This window comes from Gastrolobium bilobum, unplaced genomic scaffold (genome assembly GCF_033153095.1).
Source record: "Gastrolobium bilobum isolate Gb01-03AN ecotype WA unplaced genomic scaffold, APGP_CSIRO_Gbil_v1 utg1885, whole genome shotgun sequence".
In the NCBI taxonomy this organism is placed as follows: Eukaryota; Viridiplantae; Streptophyta; class Magnoliopsida; order Fabales; family Fabaceae; genus Gastrolobium; species Gastrolobium bilobum.
In genome coordinates, this window is record NW_026899589.1 from 342865 (window position 1) to 362024 (window position 19160).

Below are 19160 nucleotides of genomic sequence, written 5' to 3' on the forward strand. Positions count from 1 at the left end.
ATTTACTCCCCAACGATATTAATTTGGGTTGAATGATTACAAAATTATAATGATAAAGACCGTAATAATCTTGGAATTAATTATAATTACAAAAATATCTTAATTTTCGTTCCAAAATGAGATCATTTTGGACTCAATGTAGATAACTAATCTATATTCACGGTAGAAAAACCCCAAAATAAATAATGGGTTTGTGTTTTCTAAAGTTATTTTAGATAACTTTATCTAATGTTCATCAAAACGATGTCGTTTGATGAACATTAGACAAAGTTATCTAAAGTAACATTAGATACTTTTTTTCCATAAATAATCTAAATGCACACCTTTGATGCACGAAAATCCTTTTTGAAAAAAAAAAATGCATGTCGGACAGCTACATGTTTCGATAAGCAGTCAATGCTCCGACACACATTCAACGTTTTTCGACACGTGTTCAACATTTTTTGACTTTTTTTTTATATCCAAATTTTATTTTATTTTTATCTTTTTAACTAAACATGAAAAATTAATTTATAAATCAAATATTTTCTATTATGAAATTTGACTTAAAATAAAAAGTTATTTTTTTTTATATTTATGTTATGAAATTTGAATATTTAATTGATTATCAGATTATATGACTTATTATGAGCTGCTATATGTATTAAATATAAACTGTATTATATATATTAAAATAGTATTTAATATTAAAACGTGTCTTAACATGTCAAAATTTAATATTTCTTTAAATTAACATAGATGCGTACTTTGTAAAATACTATTTTTATTTTTTTTCTCTTTTTTTATTTTTTTTGGTTTGTTTTGAATGTAGCCCTAACAACGTACATACGGGAGTTTCGGCTCGCAAGTCGCAAATATTTACAACAAATTTTTTTGTTAATAAGCCAAGTGCGATGAGCTGGGCTAACGTAAAAGTTTTAACATAAATGAATTGGCCCAATTTAAGAAAATTATCGGGTTAAATTGATTGGGCCAAAACTGATGATGGTGGTAATTCGGTAATTCCACTAGCAATCAACTACTCTATACTACTTTCCAACTGTAGCTAAAACGACAAGGTCGTTTGCTTCAGCACCGAACAGGCAAACGCTCTTCAATTTGCCACCTATTTATTTCACGGCACAGGTGGCGAATAACCTGCACGCGCCGTCAAAGCAATGAGCGAAGCCGAAGAAGCTTCGTCTTACCCTCTGATTGACCCGGCGAACTTCGATCTCATCATCGTCGGCACCGGTCTACCGGAATCAGTCATCGCCGCTGCAACATCTGCCGTCGGAAAGACTGTCCTCCACCTCGATCCGAACTCCTTCTACGGAAGCCACTTCACTTCTCTCTCCCTCGACGAACTCACTTCTTACCTCAATTCTAATTCTATCCCTGCAAACACAGCCGCCGCCGCCGCCATATCTGGCGATTCCGATCACGTCGTTATAGAGCTCATCCGGCAACCGCTGTACTCCGACGTGGAGATCGTTTCATGCGCTTCTGATGATGAAACAGTGGTTCTGCGAGAAAATTCGAGAAAATTCAACCTGGATTTGGGAGGGCCCAGGGCATTGTTTAGCGCCGACAAGGCCATTGATCTGTTGTTGAAGTCAGGTGCTGCACAGTATTTGGAGTTCAAAGGGGTCGATGCGAGCCTCGTGTACGAAGCGAATGGGGTTTTGGTGAATGTGCCAGATTCTCGTGGGGCAATTTTCAGAGACAAGAACCTTTCCCTCAAGGAAAAGAACCAATTGATGAGGTTCTTCAAGCTTGTTCAGCAGCACTTGGCTGATGATAATCAGAGTGAAAGAATTTTGGAGGAAGATCTGGAGAGTCCATTTGTTAGTTTCTTGGAGAAAATGCGGTTGCCGCCCAAGATAAAATCGTATTGACCATTTCTATTTGCTAGTGAGAATTGATTTTTAATTTATATGCCAATTTTCCTTTCCGCCCTGTTTTATCTTTTTTGAGCATAGGGGATTTTTCCTTTGATTGTGTTATATCTGATTCTTGTTTTCGGAACTTTTGAAGTTATATAGCAATTTATTAAATAGATAAGTGTGTATATATGTGTGTGTGCCAATACAAGTCTTCAGATTAGTGCATACACCATACACCATTGTTGACTTGATTAATAGTTAAGGGTGTTTTGTTACCTGATAATTACCAACATTCTGGAGATGGCAGTTTCTGCAGTCCCGGGTTACACTCAGCACTGGTCCTTCAGCATTTTAACACTTGCTAAGACAAAATCAGGGGATAATATTGTTCTGTATGCTGTTTCTTTATTGGCAGTGAAATTTGTGGCTTGTAGTTTGATATTTCATTGCCATACTTTTAAGGTATGAGAAATTAGGGGTAAGAATTTTAAATGTTGTGCTTTGAAAATCAAAATCACACAGAGGTGACTTACACTTTAAGAACAATAGAAGAGACTCTTCTGGACAATTCTGAATATCCCCCCTTTCCCCATTGATTGGTGAATTGATTTTTGACTAGCTTTTGAATTCTATTAATTGTTTCTCATTCCTCGAAGAAGAGGGCGAACTTGGAGCAGTGGTAAAGCTGCTTTGTAACTAAAAGGCCATGGGTTTGAATCCGGGAAACACTCTTTTTACAAATATGTAAGGGTAAGATTGCAAACAAGGATTGTCTTCACCCCTACCTTTGCAATTCGGGGTTTAATGGGGAGTGGTTTGGTTTCTCTTTCCCTGAAGCTGTTGTTTTTTATATTATAAGTGAAATCTGATGATTGGATGAAACAATTAAAATCTTGGAATGTTTGGTAGTGGCTCAGTTTGTTTGCTTCTTATGCTTAACACAGTGGGGTGTTAAGTAAATTTTTCTTTGAAGTTGATCACCTTCTTGTGCAATGAAGAGAACTATATTCTTTCCTCTTTGATTGGCATTTTTGAATAAAGTATGTCATGCCTAACTGTATATAGAGACTGCATAACCTGTTAACCTGCATGAGTATGCTCAGGTAATACCTATTTGTCTTCTACAGGATTCTTTTATATGCTATAGCCATGGTAGATTATGACCAAGACAATGACGAGGTTTGTAAAGATTTACTTAAAACAAAAGATGGAATAGATCGTTTAGCTCAATACAGTTCATCTGTTGGAAGGTAAGCTCTTATTCTTATTGTTTCTTGTGCTATAATTACCTTAATTTTTTATTTAAGAGATCGTGATTAATTTATTAATACATACTTATCTTGGTTCTCTCAGGTTTCCCAATGCACCAGGGGCTTTGCTTTATCCTATTTATGGTGAAGGAGAACTGCCACAAGCTTTTTGTCGTCGTGCTGCTGTCAAGGGTTGCATTTATGTAAGTTTCAATGGATTTATGATACTATTTGGGAAAATTTCTTACAACCTTAAGGCTTAACTTCATTCTCTTTGAAACTTGAATGCTTTCGTTTAAATATTGTTTTGTTTCTATCAGAAAAAAGATAAAAAGAACTTTGTTTTATACGTGGACTCTGTATATAAAATGCTTCTTGTGTGTGTCTCTTTCTTCCATTTTTAGGTTGTTGCTTTTTTAAGTGTCTTCATATCGTATGTATGATAGAAGGAAACTTGGGTTCAGCTATCCTGTTGTCATGGAATTTGTCATACTTGGCATTTCCTGGATCTTTCTTTCTGAATGCCGGGACTGTAGTTATGGTTAAAGGGATGAAATTCAAATGTTGCTAGATGGGGATACTTTTTTTACAATTATTATTCAATTTAGTGGAGCCATTGACTCTGTGCTGATTGTTGTCATCATAACAATATTTTTGCATTAGGATGAAACTCATTTATCTATGTTCTGTTCATGTTAATGTTGGGACGTTTTCTGATATTTTCTTGGCTAACTAAATGACTTTTTAACTATTTTCCTGTATACATATTTTTTTTTTAAATTTTTTTGGTTGTTTTGTTGAACGTATATGCTTATTTACATCTTAAACTTTTTTTATTCAGGTTCTCAGAATGCCAGTTGTTTCTCTGCTTATGGATAAGGTGAAAAAATACATCTTTGATCTGTGTTTAATACTTTTTTGTGGGAAGAGATGAGGTTGGATTGCCTCAAGTGCAATTTCATCTTTGTCATTTTTAATCAACATTGCAGGTTACTGGGTTTTATAAAGGTGTTAGATTAGCTTCGGGTCAGGATTTATATAGCCATCAGCTAATCTTGGATCCATCCTTCACGATTCCATCACCATTGTCTTTGTCTCCTAGAGATTTTCCCAGTGAAAGGCTCCAAATGTTGAGTCAAATAGATATTAAAGGAATAGTGGCTAGGGGAATATGTGTCACCAGGAGTTCAATAAAGCCAGATGTATCAAATTGCTCAGTGGTGTATCCTCCTAGATGTAAGAGAGATTTAATTACTGCATTGTGTTAACAAGCGGCATGTAAAAACATGAGAAATAAATTAACTTTTTTCTCTCTTCCCTCTAGCTTTGTATCCTGAGCAGGTGACATCAATCAGAGCTCTTCAGATAGGATCAAATCTTGCTGTTTGTCCTGGGGGCACGTAAGTTTTTTACCTTATATACATTGGGATGCTCTTATTTTGTAGTTGCTTTTGCTTTAAATTTCATTTCTCCCTTTTCTAAATCTTATATTTTGTACTTTAAATTTTTTCTGTCATTTAGTGTAGGTTGGGATCTGGTAATCATTAAGTATTCTGTAGTGACTCAAACAACTTATTTTGCGAAACATAGTACCTCTGGTTTATATATTTTGTAACAATATGAAAATATTTTACAAAAATTTCCGGGTCTTGGGTCCACTTAATAAAAAAAGATACTTTTTTCTTTGGTTAAAATTATAAATATATTTGCATATTGTGTGAATTACCCCATAATAACATACACCGTTACTGCACACCAAACACTCTAATCTCTAACTGTAATTCATGCCTCGAGTTTTCTAAATGATATGCCCATGGCCTATCTAAACATTCCAATTCCTCTGAAGCAAACTCTGAATATCAATAACCAAAGCATTATAAGGCTGATAGGGAGAGCATCCCCTTAATAATATGTAGAAAATTAGAATTCAAACATGTTTCCGTTTTTATTTCCTATTAATTAGGATTGATTATGATTGATTAGGATTGATTATGATTGATTAGGATTAATTGTGATTGATTAGAATTGATTGTGATTAGGATTGTGATAGGATTGATTAGTCATCGCTTAGTCATTCTTAGCGATTCTTTCTTGTATAAATACTCACTCATGTAATTTATTCAAAATCAATATACAAAAACTTCTTTTCAATATGGTATCAGAGCGGGTTCGTTCCTACCCTAATTCAAATCTGAAATAACCATCCAAACACTTCCATCACCGTCAAACACCGCCTTGAATCTGTCCAACACAGAAACCTAGTTTACTGACCTCCGATCAAAAAAGTGAGGTGACCATTCGACTCAGAAGGATCCGACGAGTCGACCGCCGCTGGACCCATCGCCGTCAGCCGCTGCACGCGCCACCACGCGCCGCCTTCCAGACGTTTTTTTTTTCCGTCGCGACTTGCACAGACCTTCTCGCCGGCTTCTCCCCTTCCTGTTCCAGAGGTCAGATCAAAAGTTTACAAAACTTGATTTTTCATCAACGGTCAACCCTTCTCTTTTTATTCATGGCTTCCTCAAAACACTCTTTTTATTACCACGAGCAACCTCCTAAGGCCACTAGTCATGTGGTCCAGCAAGGTACAACTTTCCATGTTGATAGTCAAAATCATTGGATCCTTGATTCTGGAGCCTCTGATCATATGACAGGTAATCTTGGCTTGTTTTGTTCATACACTCCATATTCTGAACCTTCTCGGGTCAAGATCGCCGATGGCAGTTTTTCCCATATTGCGGGACACGGAACCATTAAACTTTCTGAGCTGATTACTTTGACATCAGTTCTTTATGTTCCTTCTCTGACTTGTAATCTCATTTCCATTAGCAAGCTCACCTCTGAGTTGCATTGCTTTGCTAAATTCTTTCCACATGGTTGTGTTTTTCAGGAACAGGACTCGGAGAGGATGATTGGCAGTGCTAGAGAGGATGGTGGACTTTACTACTTTGAGGAGGATGTGACTCATGAAGCTGTTTTCGTAGAAAAAAACTCTATGTTTCCTTTTGATTCATGTAATGATGTTATGCTGTGGCATCGTAGGCTAGGCCATCCAAATTTTATTTATCTTCAGAAGTTGTTGCCAAACTTATTTATTAATAAAAGTCCAAGTTTGTTTTCTTGTGATATTTGTCAACTTGCCAAGCATACTCGTGCTCATTATCCTTCTAAAGTTCACCATGACTCTTCCCCATTTTCCTTAATTCATAGCGACGTATGGGGTCCAGCCTGTGTTAAAAATATTTCAGGTACTCGATGGTTCATTACCTTCATTGATGACCATTCTCGAGTTTGTTGGGTGTATCTTCTAAAGGATAAGTCCGATGCTGCATCCGTGTTTAAAAAATTTCATGCCATGGTTCAAACCCAATTCCAAGTTGCTATACAAATTCTTCGTACAGATAATGGCAAAGAGTATTTTAACTCTATTCTTGGAGAATATCTTTCCCAACATGGCATCCTTCACCAAAGCTCGTGTCCTGACACACCCCAACAAAACGGAGTTGCGGAAAGAAAAAACCGACATCTCCTTGAAGTTGCTCGGGCTCTTATGTTTACCACGAGTGTTCCTAAATATCTTTGGGGAGAGGCAGTTCTCACTGCCTCGTATCTGATAAATCGAATGCCATCTCGCATTCTGAAATTTCAGTCTCCTCTTTCTAGTCTTGTTCGTATCTTCCCTTCCTTCCGAGGTGTCTCCTCCTTACCTCTCAAGTTATTTGGTTGTGTTGTATTTGTCCATATTCCCTCCCATCAACGGTCTAAGCTTGATCCTAAGTCTCTCCAGTGTGTCTTTATTGGTTATTCTCCTACTCAACGTGGCTATAAGTGTTATTCACCCTCTCTTCGTAAGGTCTTTGTCTCTATGGATGTCACTTTTTCTGAGAATGACCCTTTCTTCCCCTCGACTTCTCTTCAGGGGGAGTCTATAGGAGTAGATGAAGATCAGTCATGGGAACCTATTAATGCCACAGTATTACCTCTACTTTTAGAAACAGGGGGAGCTACAGAATCCTCACCATCAGGAGCCTCCTCAAAATGGGGACAAGTTTATAGCAGGCGAAAGCCTCCTCAAAGTGTGAATAACCCAGAGCCTCTACACTGCCAGGATTCTGAACCATGTTCTAGTTCCAGCACCCCAATACTTGAGTGTCATGGTGAAAATGATCTACACTTGCCCATTGCTCTCAGAAAAGGTACTCGATCTTGTACTACTCATCCTATTTCTAATCATATTTCATATGGAAAGTTGTCCCCAGGGTTTCGTGCTTTCAATACTATGTTGGATAGTACAAAGATACCGAGAAATATACATGAGGCTCTCAATGATAAAAAATGGAGGGATGCTGTCTTTGAAGAAATGAATGCTTTAGAAAGAAATGGAACTTGGGAGATAGTGACCCTACCCAAAGGAAAAAAGGCAGTAGGATGCAAATGGGTGTTTACAATAAAATTCAATGCAGATAATAGCATCAACAGATACAAGGCAAGATTGGTTGCAAAGGGTTTCACTCAGACTCATGGGATAGATTATCATGAGACTTTTGCTCCGGTTGCTAAAGTCAATACCATCCGAGTTCTCTTATCTCTTCCTGCCAATCTAGATTGGCCTCTGCAACAGTTAGATGTGAAGAATGCATTCCTAAATGGTGACTTACATGAAGAAGTCTATATGGATCCTCCACCTGGTTTTGAAAAGGGAAATGGATCAGTGTGTAAACTAAAAAAGTCTCTATATGGATTGAAACAGTCTCCCAGAGAATGGTTCGACAAATTCACACAAGCAGTCAAAAGAAGAGGCTTCATTCAAGCACAGACTGATCATACTCTCTTCCACAAACACTCTAAGGATGGTAAAATTGCTATTCTTATTGTATATGTAGATGATATAATTCTTACAGGTGATGATATTGAGGAATTGAACACCTTGAAGAAATTTCTAGCAGCTCAATTTGAACTCAAAGACCTTGGCACTCTCAAATATTTCCTTGGTATGGAAGTTGCTAGGAGCAAAACAGGTATCACTCTAACACAAAAGAAATATGTTCTAGATCTTTTGTTGGAAACAGGAATGTTAGGGTATAAACCTGCTGAGACACCTGTGGAACCTAATACCAAGTTAGGTATTGAAGATGGAAATGAGGTGGATAAAGAACAATATCAGCGATTGGTTGGTAAACTAATCTACTTATCTCATACGCGTCCTGACATTGCCTTTGCGGTGAGTATGATTAGTCAATTCATGCACTCACCCAAGGAGAAGCATCTTAGTGCAGTCTATAGGGTGCTTAGATACCTCAAGAATACTCCAGGAAGAGGATTATTCTTTAAAAAGGGGTATAAAAGGACAATTGAAATCTACACTGATGCAGATTGGGCAGGCTCATCAGTAGACAGAAGATCTACCTCAGGCTATTGCACCTATGTGTGGGGAAATCTTGTTACTTGGAGAAGCAAAAAGCAAACAGTGGTTGCAAGAAGTAGTGCTGAAGCAGAATTTCGAGCTTTAGCTCATGGAGTTTGTGAAGGAATCTGGTTGAGAAGACTTCTTCAAGAGTTGAAGATTTCATATTCCCTACCAATAAAACTATATTGTGACAACAAGGCAGCTGTTAGCATTGCTCAAAATCCTGTGCATCATGATCGAACAAAGCACGTGGAAGTTGATCGTCACTTCATCAAAGAAAAATTAGATGATGGAAGTGTGCATTTGATATATGTTCCAACCAAAGAGCAAACGGCAGATGTCCTTACCAAGGGCCTACACCGTCCAGCATTCGAAGACTTGATTGGCAAGTTGGGAATGATCAATATTTACCTCCCAACTTGAGGGGGAGTGTAGAAAATTAGAATTCAAACATGTTTCCGTTTTTATTTCCTATTAATTAGGATTGATTATGATTGATTAGGATTGATTATGATTGATTAGGATTAATTGTGATTGATTAGAATTGATTGTGATTAGGATTGTGATAGGATTGATTAGTCATCGCTTAGTCATTCTTAGCGATTCTTTCTTGTATAAATACTCACTCATGTAATTTATTCAAAATCAATATACAAAAACTTCTTTTCAATATAATAAGATTAACAACTACCAACAAATCATATTAGAAATAATTTGAGCGTTCGTTACTTCAATCCATGAACAAACCTCCAAAGCTCCTCTTGAACAAAGGAGCAAATATCAATATTACAGCCAAACTACATAACTAAATCCCTTTGCAAGCAGCTTGCATTTTATTTTATCAAAAGGATGCATCTAACACTTGACAGAGGAAGATCCATCTTGCTTTTTTTTTTTTTTTTTTTAAAGTGAAGGACCCAAGAAACTAGTGATGGGCTTCAGATCTCATCTCTAGAAGGCAGGTTTTCCAAATCGTGCCTATTCTTCATATGGATGAAGCTTAGGAAGAGATGCCAAGAAGGGTAGGAATTTGGAACTTGGTTCAGGTTCAGATGTCTTGGCTCTGAGTTTTCATGTACTCGGTCTATTATTCAAACAGACGTGCTAATAGCAGTGTGAAAAACTCAGGGGGGATGTCTAGCACTATTTTTAAATTCATTGGGTAACTCACACGGTAAATATAGTTGAAAGGGGTTTTTAAAATTTTTAAATTTTCTTACAGCTTTCTTGAAGGAAATGGTTTTTTAAATTTTCTTACAGTATTCTTGAAGGAAATTTAATTTGTAATGCTAATGATATCTTTCATGAAACCTTTATTTGTATCAACATAGATGCAGTTCATGTTCTAAAATCATCGCTTCACCCCATTATTATGATGACTGCCGATGGTGCTTACCTCCATTATTCAACAACGATTGCGTAGAAGATGTCACTCACTCTTAGCAATGAGAGGAAACATTAAAAAAAAAAAAAAAGTGAACCATTTTATGCATTTTTTTATTGGGTGTGAGATGATACCAAATATATCTAAAAATATTTTTGTAATTTAATTGCTCTCATTCAGAATATATTTGTTTTGATTTTTGCTGCATATTAGCTTGTTTTTCTTGTCATTGTTTATGTATATTGATTGTGGCCTTCAAGATAGTGACAGGCTGACAGCTTCTGGCATGATTTACATTTACCTTTAAAATTCTATTTCTTTATGTTACCATATTCACGGTCAGCACCTAGTAATAACATATATTTTCCCTCGTTGAGTGAACTTGAACTTAAACTGACCATGTTTGACTTCTCTTTCTCAGCTTTATTTTATACTTTTCCACTTTGTGCAATGATGCTGATGAAGGAAAGAAGTTACTAAAAGCAGCCATGAATGCTCTTCTTACACTGCCTGTATCTGAAAACCCTGAAAGTATTCCCATTGTTCAAAGTGATAGTGAAGATATAAAACCCATTGTGCTCTGGAGTGCATTTTATATTCAGAAATTAACTATGGTGCGCTTCTGATTCTGACTTGTTCACTGATTTCTTTCTTCCATGATGTTAATTTTTACCTGCATATTGTGTGTGCTCTTATTTCCTGCGTGATTTCTTTTGCTTCATCCATCACTATTTGAATGTCTGCTTTGTTTTGGTCATTATGGAGTCTATCCCCCCCCTCTCTTTCCCCCTCTCCCTCTCTCTCTCTATTTTTTTTTAAAAATCTTTGAGATTAAAGAAAGTATTAGGGTTCCTAAGGACACGTCTTACATTTTTTTATGTAACACAATCACTGGCCACTAGGCAGTGTTTTAAAAATTTTTAATGACAGATGTGATTCAAATATGTGTAACATTTATAATGACATCATTTTATTGACTTACAGATATACCGTTATTTCTATTTCAGAGTAAATTTGAATCTATCAGATCCACTCCTACACCGGATGGAAATCTAAACTACAATGACCTTTTAGATGCAACTGAGAAGGTATGTCTTTGGTATTCTTGGTTTCAGAATGATTTTTCGCTGTATGTCATCATAGCTAGACCCCTTACTTTTGAATAAGTTGCTCGCAATTTTTGTTCATGAAAAGTAGGCAAATGAATTGGGAAAACATTTGTGCACGGAAGCATTTACTTTGGCAAATTGAATATGTAAAGACCAAAAAAAAAGTTATGATCGTTAATTAACAATTAGCACCGTCACGGATGCTTACTAATTTGGTGGTGGTACTCTCACAGCTATTTGGTCAAATGTACCCGAATGAAGAATTCTTTCCAAAGACGACAGCACCTGAAGATACTATGGATGATGATAATGGGATAACTCTGGAGAGCTAATCGAGGTCAAAGTCAAAACTATCTGAGCATCTCATGTGAGAACTTCAACGTCAAGATCTGGGAGAAAGGGTGTTTTAAAATTATAAGCGCATGGAATGCCCCGAAGAATTGAAGATGTAGGCTTAATTTGTAATTAAGGAGGCGAAAGGTTCCAGTTCCTACTTTATGGGTGAAAAGAAACCAAAAGGGGGCCCAAGTGAAGTAGTAGTTACTGATTCTGAATTTTTGTCAAGCATACAGATATTGATTTGGTGTTGTATATCCCACCTATGAGCCACTTTCAAAAGATGTGGAATAGTGGAAGTTTCAAAGTTTTGGGGCTGAAGTATGGTGCTCAAGATCCTATATCTTCATCTGCAATTTGTATTTTGAAAACAATTTGATTTTATAATTTTATGAGGTTAGGACCTGTATGAATCTGTTGCAATATATTTGAAATATGGTGTATATGATAATCATTATGTTTCTGGCACGGTTTCTGAAAAGAAACAATTTTTTCTATTTTTAAGAATGAGAATTGTGTTTGATAATACAACAAATAATATAATAATTTTTTTTTTATTAAGCATAATTTTTTTTCGGATCATCATTTTCCTTAAAGCACGGTGGTGGTGGTAATGGTGGCGATAGTGGTGGTCAGTAAAGCACGGACATGCTCATCCAAAAAAAATTTGTGTGTCGGACACGTGTCTGACATGCGGTCAACATTTGGGGACACGCGGTCAACTCTCTGACACGTTTTTCCGACACGCGGTCAATGCTAGGACACGCTCGGACACGTTTTTTTTTTTTTTTTTTTTAAATCTTAATTTTATTTTGTTAACTAAATATAAAAGAAATAATTTATAAATTAATTTTTTTTTGTTATGAAATTTGACATGAAAAATTAACAAAGTACGAAAAATTATTTATATTTATATTAATGTTATGAAATTTAAATATTTGATTGGTTATATGACTTATTATGGACTTTTATATGTATTAAATATAAATTATATTGTATATATTAAAATTTTTATTTAATATCAAAACGTGTCCCAACGTGTCCAAATATGACATTTTTTAGAATTAACGTGTCCCGTGTCCGTGTCCGTGCATCATAAGTGGTGGTAGTGGTGGCAGTGGCTGCAGCTGATGGTGGTAATGGTGGCGATGGTGACATGGTGGTGGTGGTGGTGATGACATGGTGGTGTTGATGATGGCATGGTGATGGTGGTGATGGCAGTGGATGCGGCGATGATGGTAGTAGTTGGTGGGAATGGTGATGGCCGTGATGATGGAATGGTGATGGCATAGTGGTGGTGGTGATGGCAGTGACTGCGATGATGGTAGTGGTGGTGATGGCAATGGCAGGTTTTATCCATTTACGTTCCTGAGAACAAAAGTTAAAAGAAAAAAAAAAAAATTGATTCTAAGAAAATTGTTATGTACACACATGAACACCTGAAACATTGTAGGTTTTGGAGATATACCTGGGGAAAACTTGACTTCGTCTTGGAACGAATGAATCAAAAGCCCTTTCGTTTGCAGTTTGCTGGTGAATCTGGTGATATTCTTATTGAATTAAAATACTGTGTACATGATTTTTTTCGATTTAAGTTATGAAAACTTTTACAAAAAAATTATGCACTTTCTTTTCATTAAAAATTATCACTAGTTCTTCGACAATCTTATCTAATTTTTTTTAAAGAAAAATTACTTTTGGTTCCTTCGAGTGCAATTGTTTTTCTCATTTAACATGAGAATCTTATCTAATTCTTTTTTAAAGAAAAATTACTTTTGGTTTCGAGTGGAATTATTTTTTTCATTTAACATGAGATAAAATTATTTTACTAGACATACATATAAAGGTGAGAGGAGAGATAATAGAAGAGAGAGAAAAAAATATAAATAAGTCTCATTACTCCATATGCGTGTTTAAAAAATTTATTTTATCTTATGTTAAATTAGAAAATAATTCCCCGACCTATGTGTGCACTACATGAGACACGAGATATGATACGATACATTAATTTTTAAATATATTAGATTTCAACATGTTAGGACACATTTTGATATTAAATAATATTTTTAATTTATGTAGTGTATATTATATTTAATATTTAATAATTTAATAAAAAAATGAAGTTAAACTTATAATACCCATCAATTTTGCAAAAAAATATAAGATATCACAAATATTTATATTAAATTTAATAAAATGATAATTGTAATCCAACGAATCTAATAATTGGAATTAAAAACGCAACGTAACAACCTAAGTGTGGTGGCTCAGTTGGTAGCATGGGGACTGAGTGGTGGGAGAGGACCTCGGTTCGAATCCTACCAACACCATCTGGGGAGGGGCATAAGTACCGTAATCCTTGGACTCGCACCCGAACTCTGGATTAGTCCCATAGGCGGCTCAAAGAGTCAAACCCGTGGGGATACCAGGGAGTTCTGATTCACCTCAAAGAAGTAATTATGATCAGTTACCAAAAAAAAAATGCAACATAACATTTGAACCCTTTTTTGAGTCTCTGCAACGCATATTGAAGTGTTGGGGAGTGTCAAAAAATGTCGGATCGAGTATCACACGTCAAGGTTTTTGAAGTGTCATTACATCGTAACTCAAGACTATGATAGGATTTTAATATAATTTATTGTTATTAAATGATTAACCTGTCAACTCAATATGAAAGAATATAAACACAAATTATGTTAATTTTTTAAATTTTATTAGATTATTTACTCAATTATTAAAGCGTATTCATTTATGTAAAATTGTACACGAATTTAAAATTAAACAAATATGAAAGAATATAAACACAAATTGTGTTAATTTTTTAAATTTTATTAGATTATTTACTCAATTATTAAAGCGTATTCATTTATGTAAAATTGTACACGAATTTAAAATTAAACAAATGTATATATTTAAAACATATTTGCACCAAAAAAAAATATAAATTACAAACTAAAAATATATGAAAGAAAGGTGATTTTTTTATAATCTTTAAAATAACATAATAAAAGATTAAAAAAGAATAGCAAAATAATGGTATGCAAAGCACATGATGCAATGATTCCCTGTGCCATTCGGAAATATCTTCAATACTACGGGAGTATTGAAGACTCGGTGTATCATTTATTCATTTCCTGTGCCATTGGAAAATATCTTCAATATTACAGGAGTATTGAAAGAATATAAACACAAATTATCATTTATGTGAGGGGGTGTGTTAGAGAATAATATTTTTTCCTAAACCATCACCCTTTCTACTTTTAGTAAAGGAGTACATATTCTAATAGCACCAAAGATGTGCTCGTGTAATAGCACCAAAGATGTGTTTGTGCCATTGATACTTATTTTCGCCATTCTATATTTTTATTTTCCGCTTTAATTACTTAGTTTCAGTAAATATTTTGGAGAAAGAAAGCGCTGTCAGGAGCCTTGAGAAAATGCTCAATGAGCGTAATAATCCCATTATTATGTGCTTGATGTCAACGAATTTTTTTAAACATGAAATGTTTTTGTCCTTTCTTTATTGAATAATCTTCATATTTAATAGGGAACAAAAATAGACGCATCTAAATTGGTATACATGTTATAATGAAGGGTATAAAATTGTTGAGATTTTCAAACATTTTACTTTCTTCTTACCGTGACATTCCAAGCATGAATACCTACAATACTAAAATATCAAAATAATTACTTATGAATGAGATAACATTACCATGCCAAGCAATTTCTTAATTATATTTTCTCATTCAACACAAAAAATTAAAAATAAATAAAATCACAAAGCATCACAGTCACAATTGCAAGTAATAGTTAACTATCAATTAAATTGATTATATAGTGTTTACCCAAAAAAAAATAAAATTGATTATAATAGTTTTGTATAAAATGGCATTGATGCTTGCAAATGCAGAACACACTGTTCATTTGGTTGGAAGGGGCATCAAACATTAGACCACATATGAACAAGGCCTCCACACACAAAAAAGAAAGAAAAAAAAATGAAATCAGAGGAAGAAATTAACAGGAAAACTGTTCTCGTTCACAAATTAGTAAGAGTGATGATGGTAAGTATAATCTCCCCAAATTTTAAATTTAATTTGATTGACTTGATTTAAAAATTAAATATATTTGATTTGATATGATTTAGATTTCGAAAACATTCAAACCGAAGAGCAAACTCAAAATTTTTAAAAAGTCATGACCAATCAAGATACTTTTCCTGCAAATACCTCACTTAAAAATCAATGATCTTAACACCATTATGACTAAATTGATTTATCTTTCTCTCTCTTTTTGAGATTCTAATCTGATGGTGTTGGAGGGTGATAAGCAGAGTAGGCAGGTAGAATAACCTATCCCTTATATCAATTAGAATCAATAATCTTGATGCTACCTGAAATATGGTAACTTAATTTTAGGTTGAAATTAGGAACTTTGATATTAGCAAAGTTATTGTTCAACATTTTTTTTTACTTCTGTAAATTAAATTGGGAACAAATAGTTCTACCGTCAACAAAGGCTAGACCCATATAATGAAACTTCTTCTTTCTTTGATTTTTTATTTTTTAATGCAGTCCAATAATGGTGAGTCATTAGTATAAAACACATACCCTACTGGGTCTCATTGATCCTCACATCAACCAACTACTTCCTGGATCTTTCTTCACATGAATTGTAGTCATTTTCTCCCTACATTTAAGAGCTTCTTCCCATTTTCCCTCTCCAATGTAAATGTTTGAAAGAAGAATATAAGAAGCATGATCACTGGGATTCAATTCTATCATCTTCATTGCAGATTTTTCTCCAATTTTTGTGTTATTATGATTCCTACAGGCACTAAGTAATGTTCTCCATGCTGATTCACTTCCATCCTTTTGCACTATTTGATAAGCTTCTTCCAGCCTTCCAGCCCTACCATAGGCATCAACTAGGCACGAATAATGCTCAGATTCTGGCTTAATCTTGTATTTGTGAAGCATCAATGTAAAGAAATACGAAGTATCTTCTACATAACCTGCATGGCTACAAGCTGATAGCACAGCTAAGAAAGTTACATGATTGGGGGTCAAACCTTTCTTCTCTATCTTATTGAATACTTCTATGGCTTGCTGTGCTTTTCCATGATGTGCATATCCACAGATCATGGCATTATAAATTACTTCGTTTGGCTCTATTTGTTCACCAAAAACTTTCTCTGACTCCCCCATGTTTCCACATTTAGCGTACATATCTGTAATGGAACTTCCAACATAGACATCATGATTGTAACCACACTTAATAGCAAAAACATGCAATTGTTCACCCACACCTATAGCTGAAAGTTGTGAGCAAGCTGAAATACATAGTGGAAGGCTATAACTAGTAAAAGTGATTCCATCAGCCAACATGTCTTTGCATAGCTCTAATGCTTCTGATTCCATCCCATTTTGTTTATAAGTTCCAATAATAGAACTCCAAGAACTATCATCTTTGCAAACAATGTCATCAAAAGCTCTAAATGCATCACCAATTTGTCTACCCTCAGAGTACATGTGGACTAATGCATTGCCAACTAAAGTATGATGACCTACACTTGATTTCAGTATAAGTGAATGAATTTGTCTACCTGCAGGTAAATCTGATTTATTCTCACAAGACTTTAAAACAGCAATCAGAGTGGCACCTTGAATTTGCAAAAAGGTTGTTCGACGAAATTCTTGTAATAGTTGCATAGAGTGGCCAGATCCCTGCTCCAGCTGAGCATGAGCCAAGATCATAGAGTTCCATGCTACAATATCTTTATCATTAATCCTTCTGAACAACTTTTCCGCATCCATTAGTTCACCAAGACTGGCATAGAGAGTCAACAGCACACTTGCTACAAAACAATCTTTCTGATGCCCATTTTTTATCATTTGGCCATGCACTTGAACTCCTGTGTTCAAGTCCTCTATTTCAACACAAGCTTTCAATGTACTCGATAATACATGCTGATCTAGTTTCAATCTTTGTCTACACATGTCCTTGAAGAAATGCACAGCATCCTCTCCTCTATTATTTATGGTATAGCCTGAAATGATGGAACTCCAAACAAAATTATCCTTCTCCTCCATGGAATCAAAGATTTTCCTGCAAGAACTTAAGTCCCCACATTTGGCATACAAGTCAACCAAAGCACTGCCCACCACAACATCAACTTCAGCACCAAACTTGGATGCAAGCCCGTGAATTTGCTTCACCTCTTCCAACGAAGAACAGCACTTCAGGAAGCTACTAAGTGTACTATTATCGGGTTTCAAGCCTTGAATTTCCCACATTTCAGAAAACAACCTCTGAACCATGCTAAAATCGCCAACTTGAGCAAACCCAGAAATCATAACATTCCATGCAACAAGGTCTCTCTCCATCAAGTCATGAAAAACACGACATGCATCCCCGAGACCATTGCCACTGTTGAAGTACATATATACAAGAGAGCTCCCAGCAAACTTGTATCTCTCAAGCCCAGAACGAAGTAAGGTACCATGAATCTGCAAACCCATATCCCGCAAAGCAGGATAAGCACAAGCCCTAAGCAGAACAGAGAACGTGTACTCATTGGGTCTCTCATCCATTGCACGCATGTGATTGAACATCTCAAAGGCTTTTGGGAGAGACCCAGTTCGAAGATGCGCGGAAATTAAGGTTGTCCAGGTGACAACATTCCTGTGAGGCATTTGGTCGAACAGGAGGTGTGCATGGCGGAAGTGAGCAGATTTTGAGTACAAACTCAAAAGGGTGTTGGTTAAGTGGGTTTGTGAAATGCATTGAGAGACTATGAGCTTTGCATGGATTTGGTTACACTCTCTCAGCGTTCTGGGCTTTGAAGTCTTTGCCAGTGACAGCAAAAATGGTTCAATCGTTATTCTTCCAATAATTTGATTTGCGTTACACATGTCAAGCTAAAACAAACCCCCTTTTTTTTGAAGTTATGATTGTTGAATAGATTCCTTTTTTCCCTCACAACACATTCATGAAACAAGGGATAAGAAGATAGTAAGTTCATAAGAATTGGACGTGTAAAATAATATATGATGAATTTTAATCATATAAGGATAGATGGAAGATAGGAAGAGAGAAAAAAAAAAAAAAAAAGAACAAGAAGTTATAAGGTCATGTTAAATAAAATATGATAAGATTTAATTTCAAAAATCTTAATATTTTTTAATTAACAATGTTTAAATAAATTTAATTTTGACACTATTATTAACTCCAATATTAAAAAATGTCAACCCGAGTTGGAAATAATTTCAAGGGCAATCATGAGACATAAACTTTCCTGAAAAGAACAAAAAGGAAAAAGTGGGCGTTTCCCACTACAACGTTTTGTGAACTGAAATGAATGATAATGTCCTTTAGCATATAAACTGAGGCATGAATTTTCTTAACAAAAAGGGGGCGTTTTCACACTTTAAAGTTTTGTTAACTGAAACGAATGATTATGTCCTTTAGCATATAAACTTGATGTGAAGTCTGGATTGCTAGTTAAATCTCGGTTTTTTGGTTTCCATAAGAAAAAAAATCTCCCTCTTTTTTTAATCCTTGATTTTATTGTTAATGAAAAAGCTGGAATTTGTCAAACAAATTATATAATTATGAAAATTTAATTGCTCAAATTGTGCGTCGAATTTAAAGAGAAAAAAAAATGATAAAACACATCCACACAAAAGCAGAAACTGCCACGCATACCGTGTTTTGGAACTGAGAAGCTATTTGAGCACAATTGGAGTTAAAAAAAAAAAGGACGGAGAGGTTAAGGCAGTATAACAGTAACAGAGACCTGGCGTTTCA

At 35.2% G+C, this 19160-nt stretch overlaps 2 protein-coding genes across 3 annotated transcripts; one reads left to right on the forward strand and one right to left on the reverse strand.

Annotated features, from left to right (window-relative positions):
• The first annotated feature begins 1078 nt into the window (after positions 1-1078).
• LOC133291762 (rab escort protein 1) lies at positions 1079-11848 on the forward strand. 2 transcript variants are annotated; one of them, XM_061490084.1, is made up of 9 exons: positions 1079-1870; positions 2993-3115; positions 3219-3318; positions 3957-3995; positions 4105-4351; positions 4440-4515; positions 10328-10520; positions 10914-10994; positions 11249-11848. In XM_061490084.1, the coding sequence occupies exons 1-9, from the start codon at positions 1158-1160 to the stop codon at positions 11345-11347; spliced, it is 1671 nt and encodes a 556-aa protein (XP_061346068.1). In that variant the 5' UTR covers positions 1079-1157; the 3' UTR covers positions 11348-11848. The 2 variants fall into 2 exon arrangements, with proteins under 2 accessions (XP_061346068.1, XP_061346069.1); XM_061490085.1 differs by lacking the exons at positions 10328-10520; positions 10914-10994; positions 11249-11848 and adding an exon at positions 6006-6095.
• Positions 11849-15982: 4134 nt separating this feature from the next.
• On the reverse strand, positions 15983-18265 carry LOC133291731 (pentatricopeptide repeat-containing protein At4g39530-like). Its single transcript, XM_061490041.1, has one exon. The coding sequence runs from the start codon at positions 18263-18265 to the stop codon at positions 15983-15985; it is 2283 nt and encodes a 760-aa protein (XP_061346025.1).
• Between the last annotated feature and the right edge of the window lie 895 nt (positions 18266-19160).

Excerpts from the sequence above, each read along its gene's own strand:
- LOC133291762 (XM_061490084.1), top strand. The coding sequence starts at position 1,158 with ATGAGCGAAGCCGAAGAAGCTTCGTCTTACCCTCTGATTGACCCGGCG. Across the intron at positions 1,871-2,992 it reads TTGCCGCCCAAGATAAAATC|GATTCTTTTATATGCTATAG; the intron begins GTATTGACCATT and ends TGTCTTCTACAG. Across the intron at positions 3,319-3,956 it reads CTGTCAAGGGTTGCATTTAT|GTTCTCAGAATGCCAGTTGT; the intron begins GTAAGTTTCAAT and ends TTTTTTATTCAG.
- LOC133291731 (XM_061490041.1), bottom strand. The coding sequence starts at position 18,265 with ATGTGTAACGCAAATCAAATTATTGGAAGAATAACGATTGAACCATTT.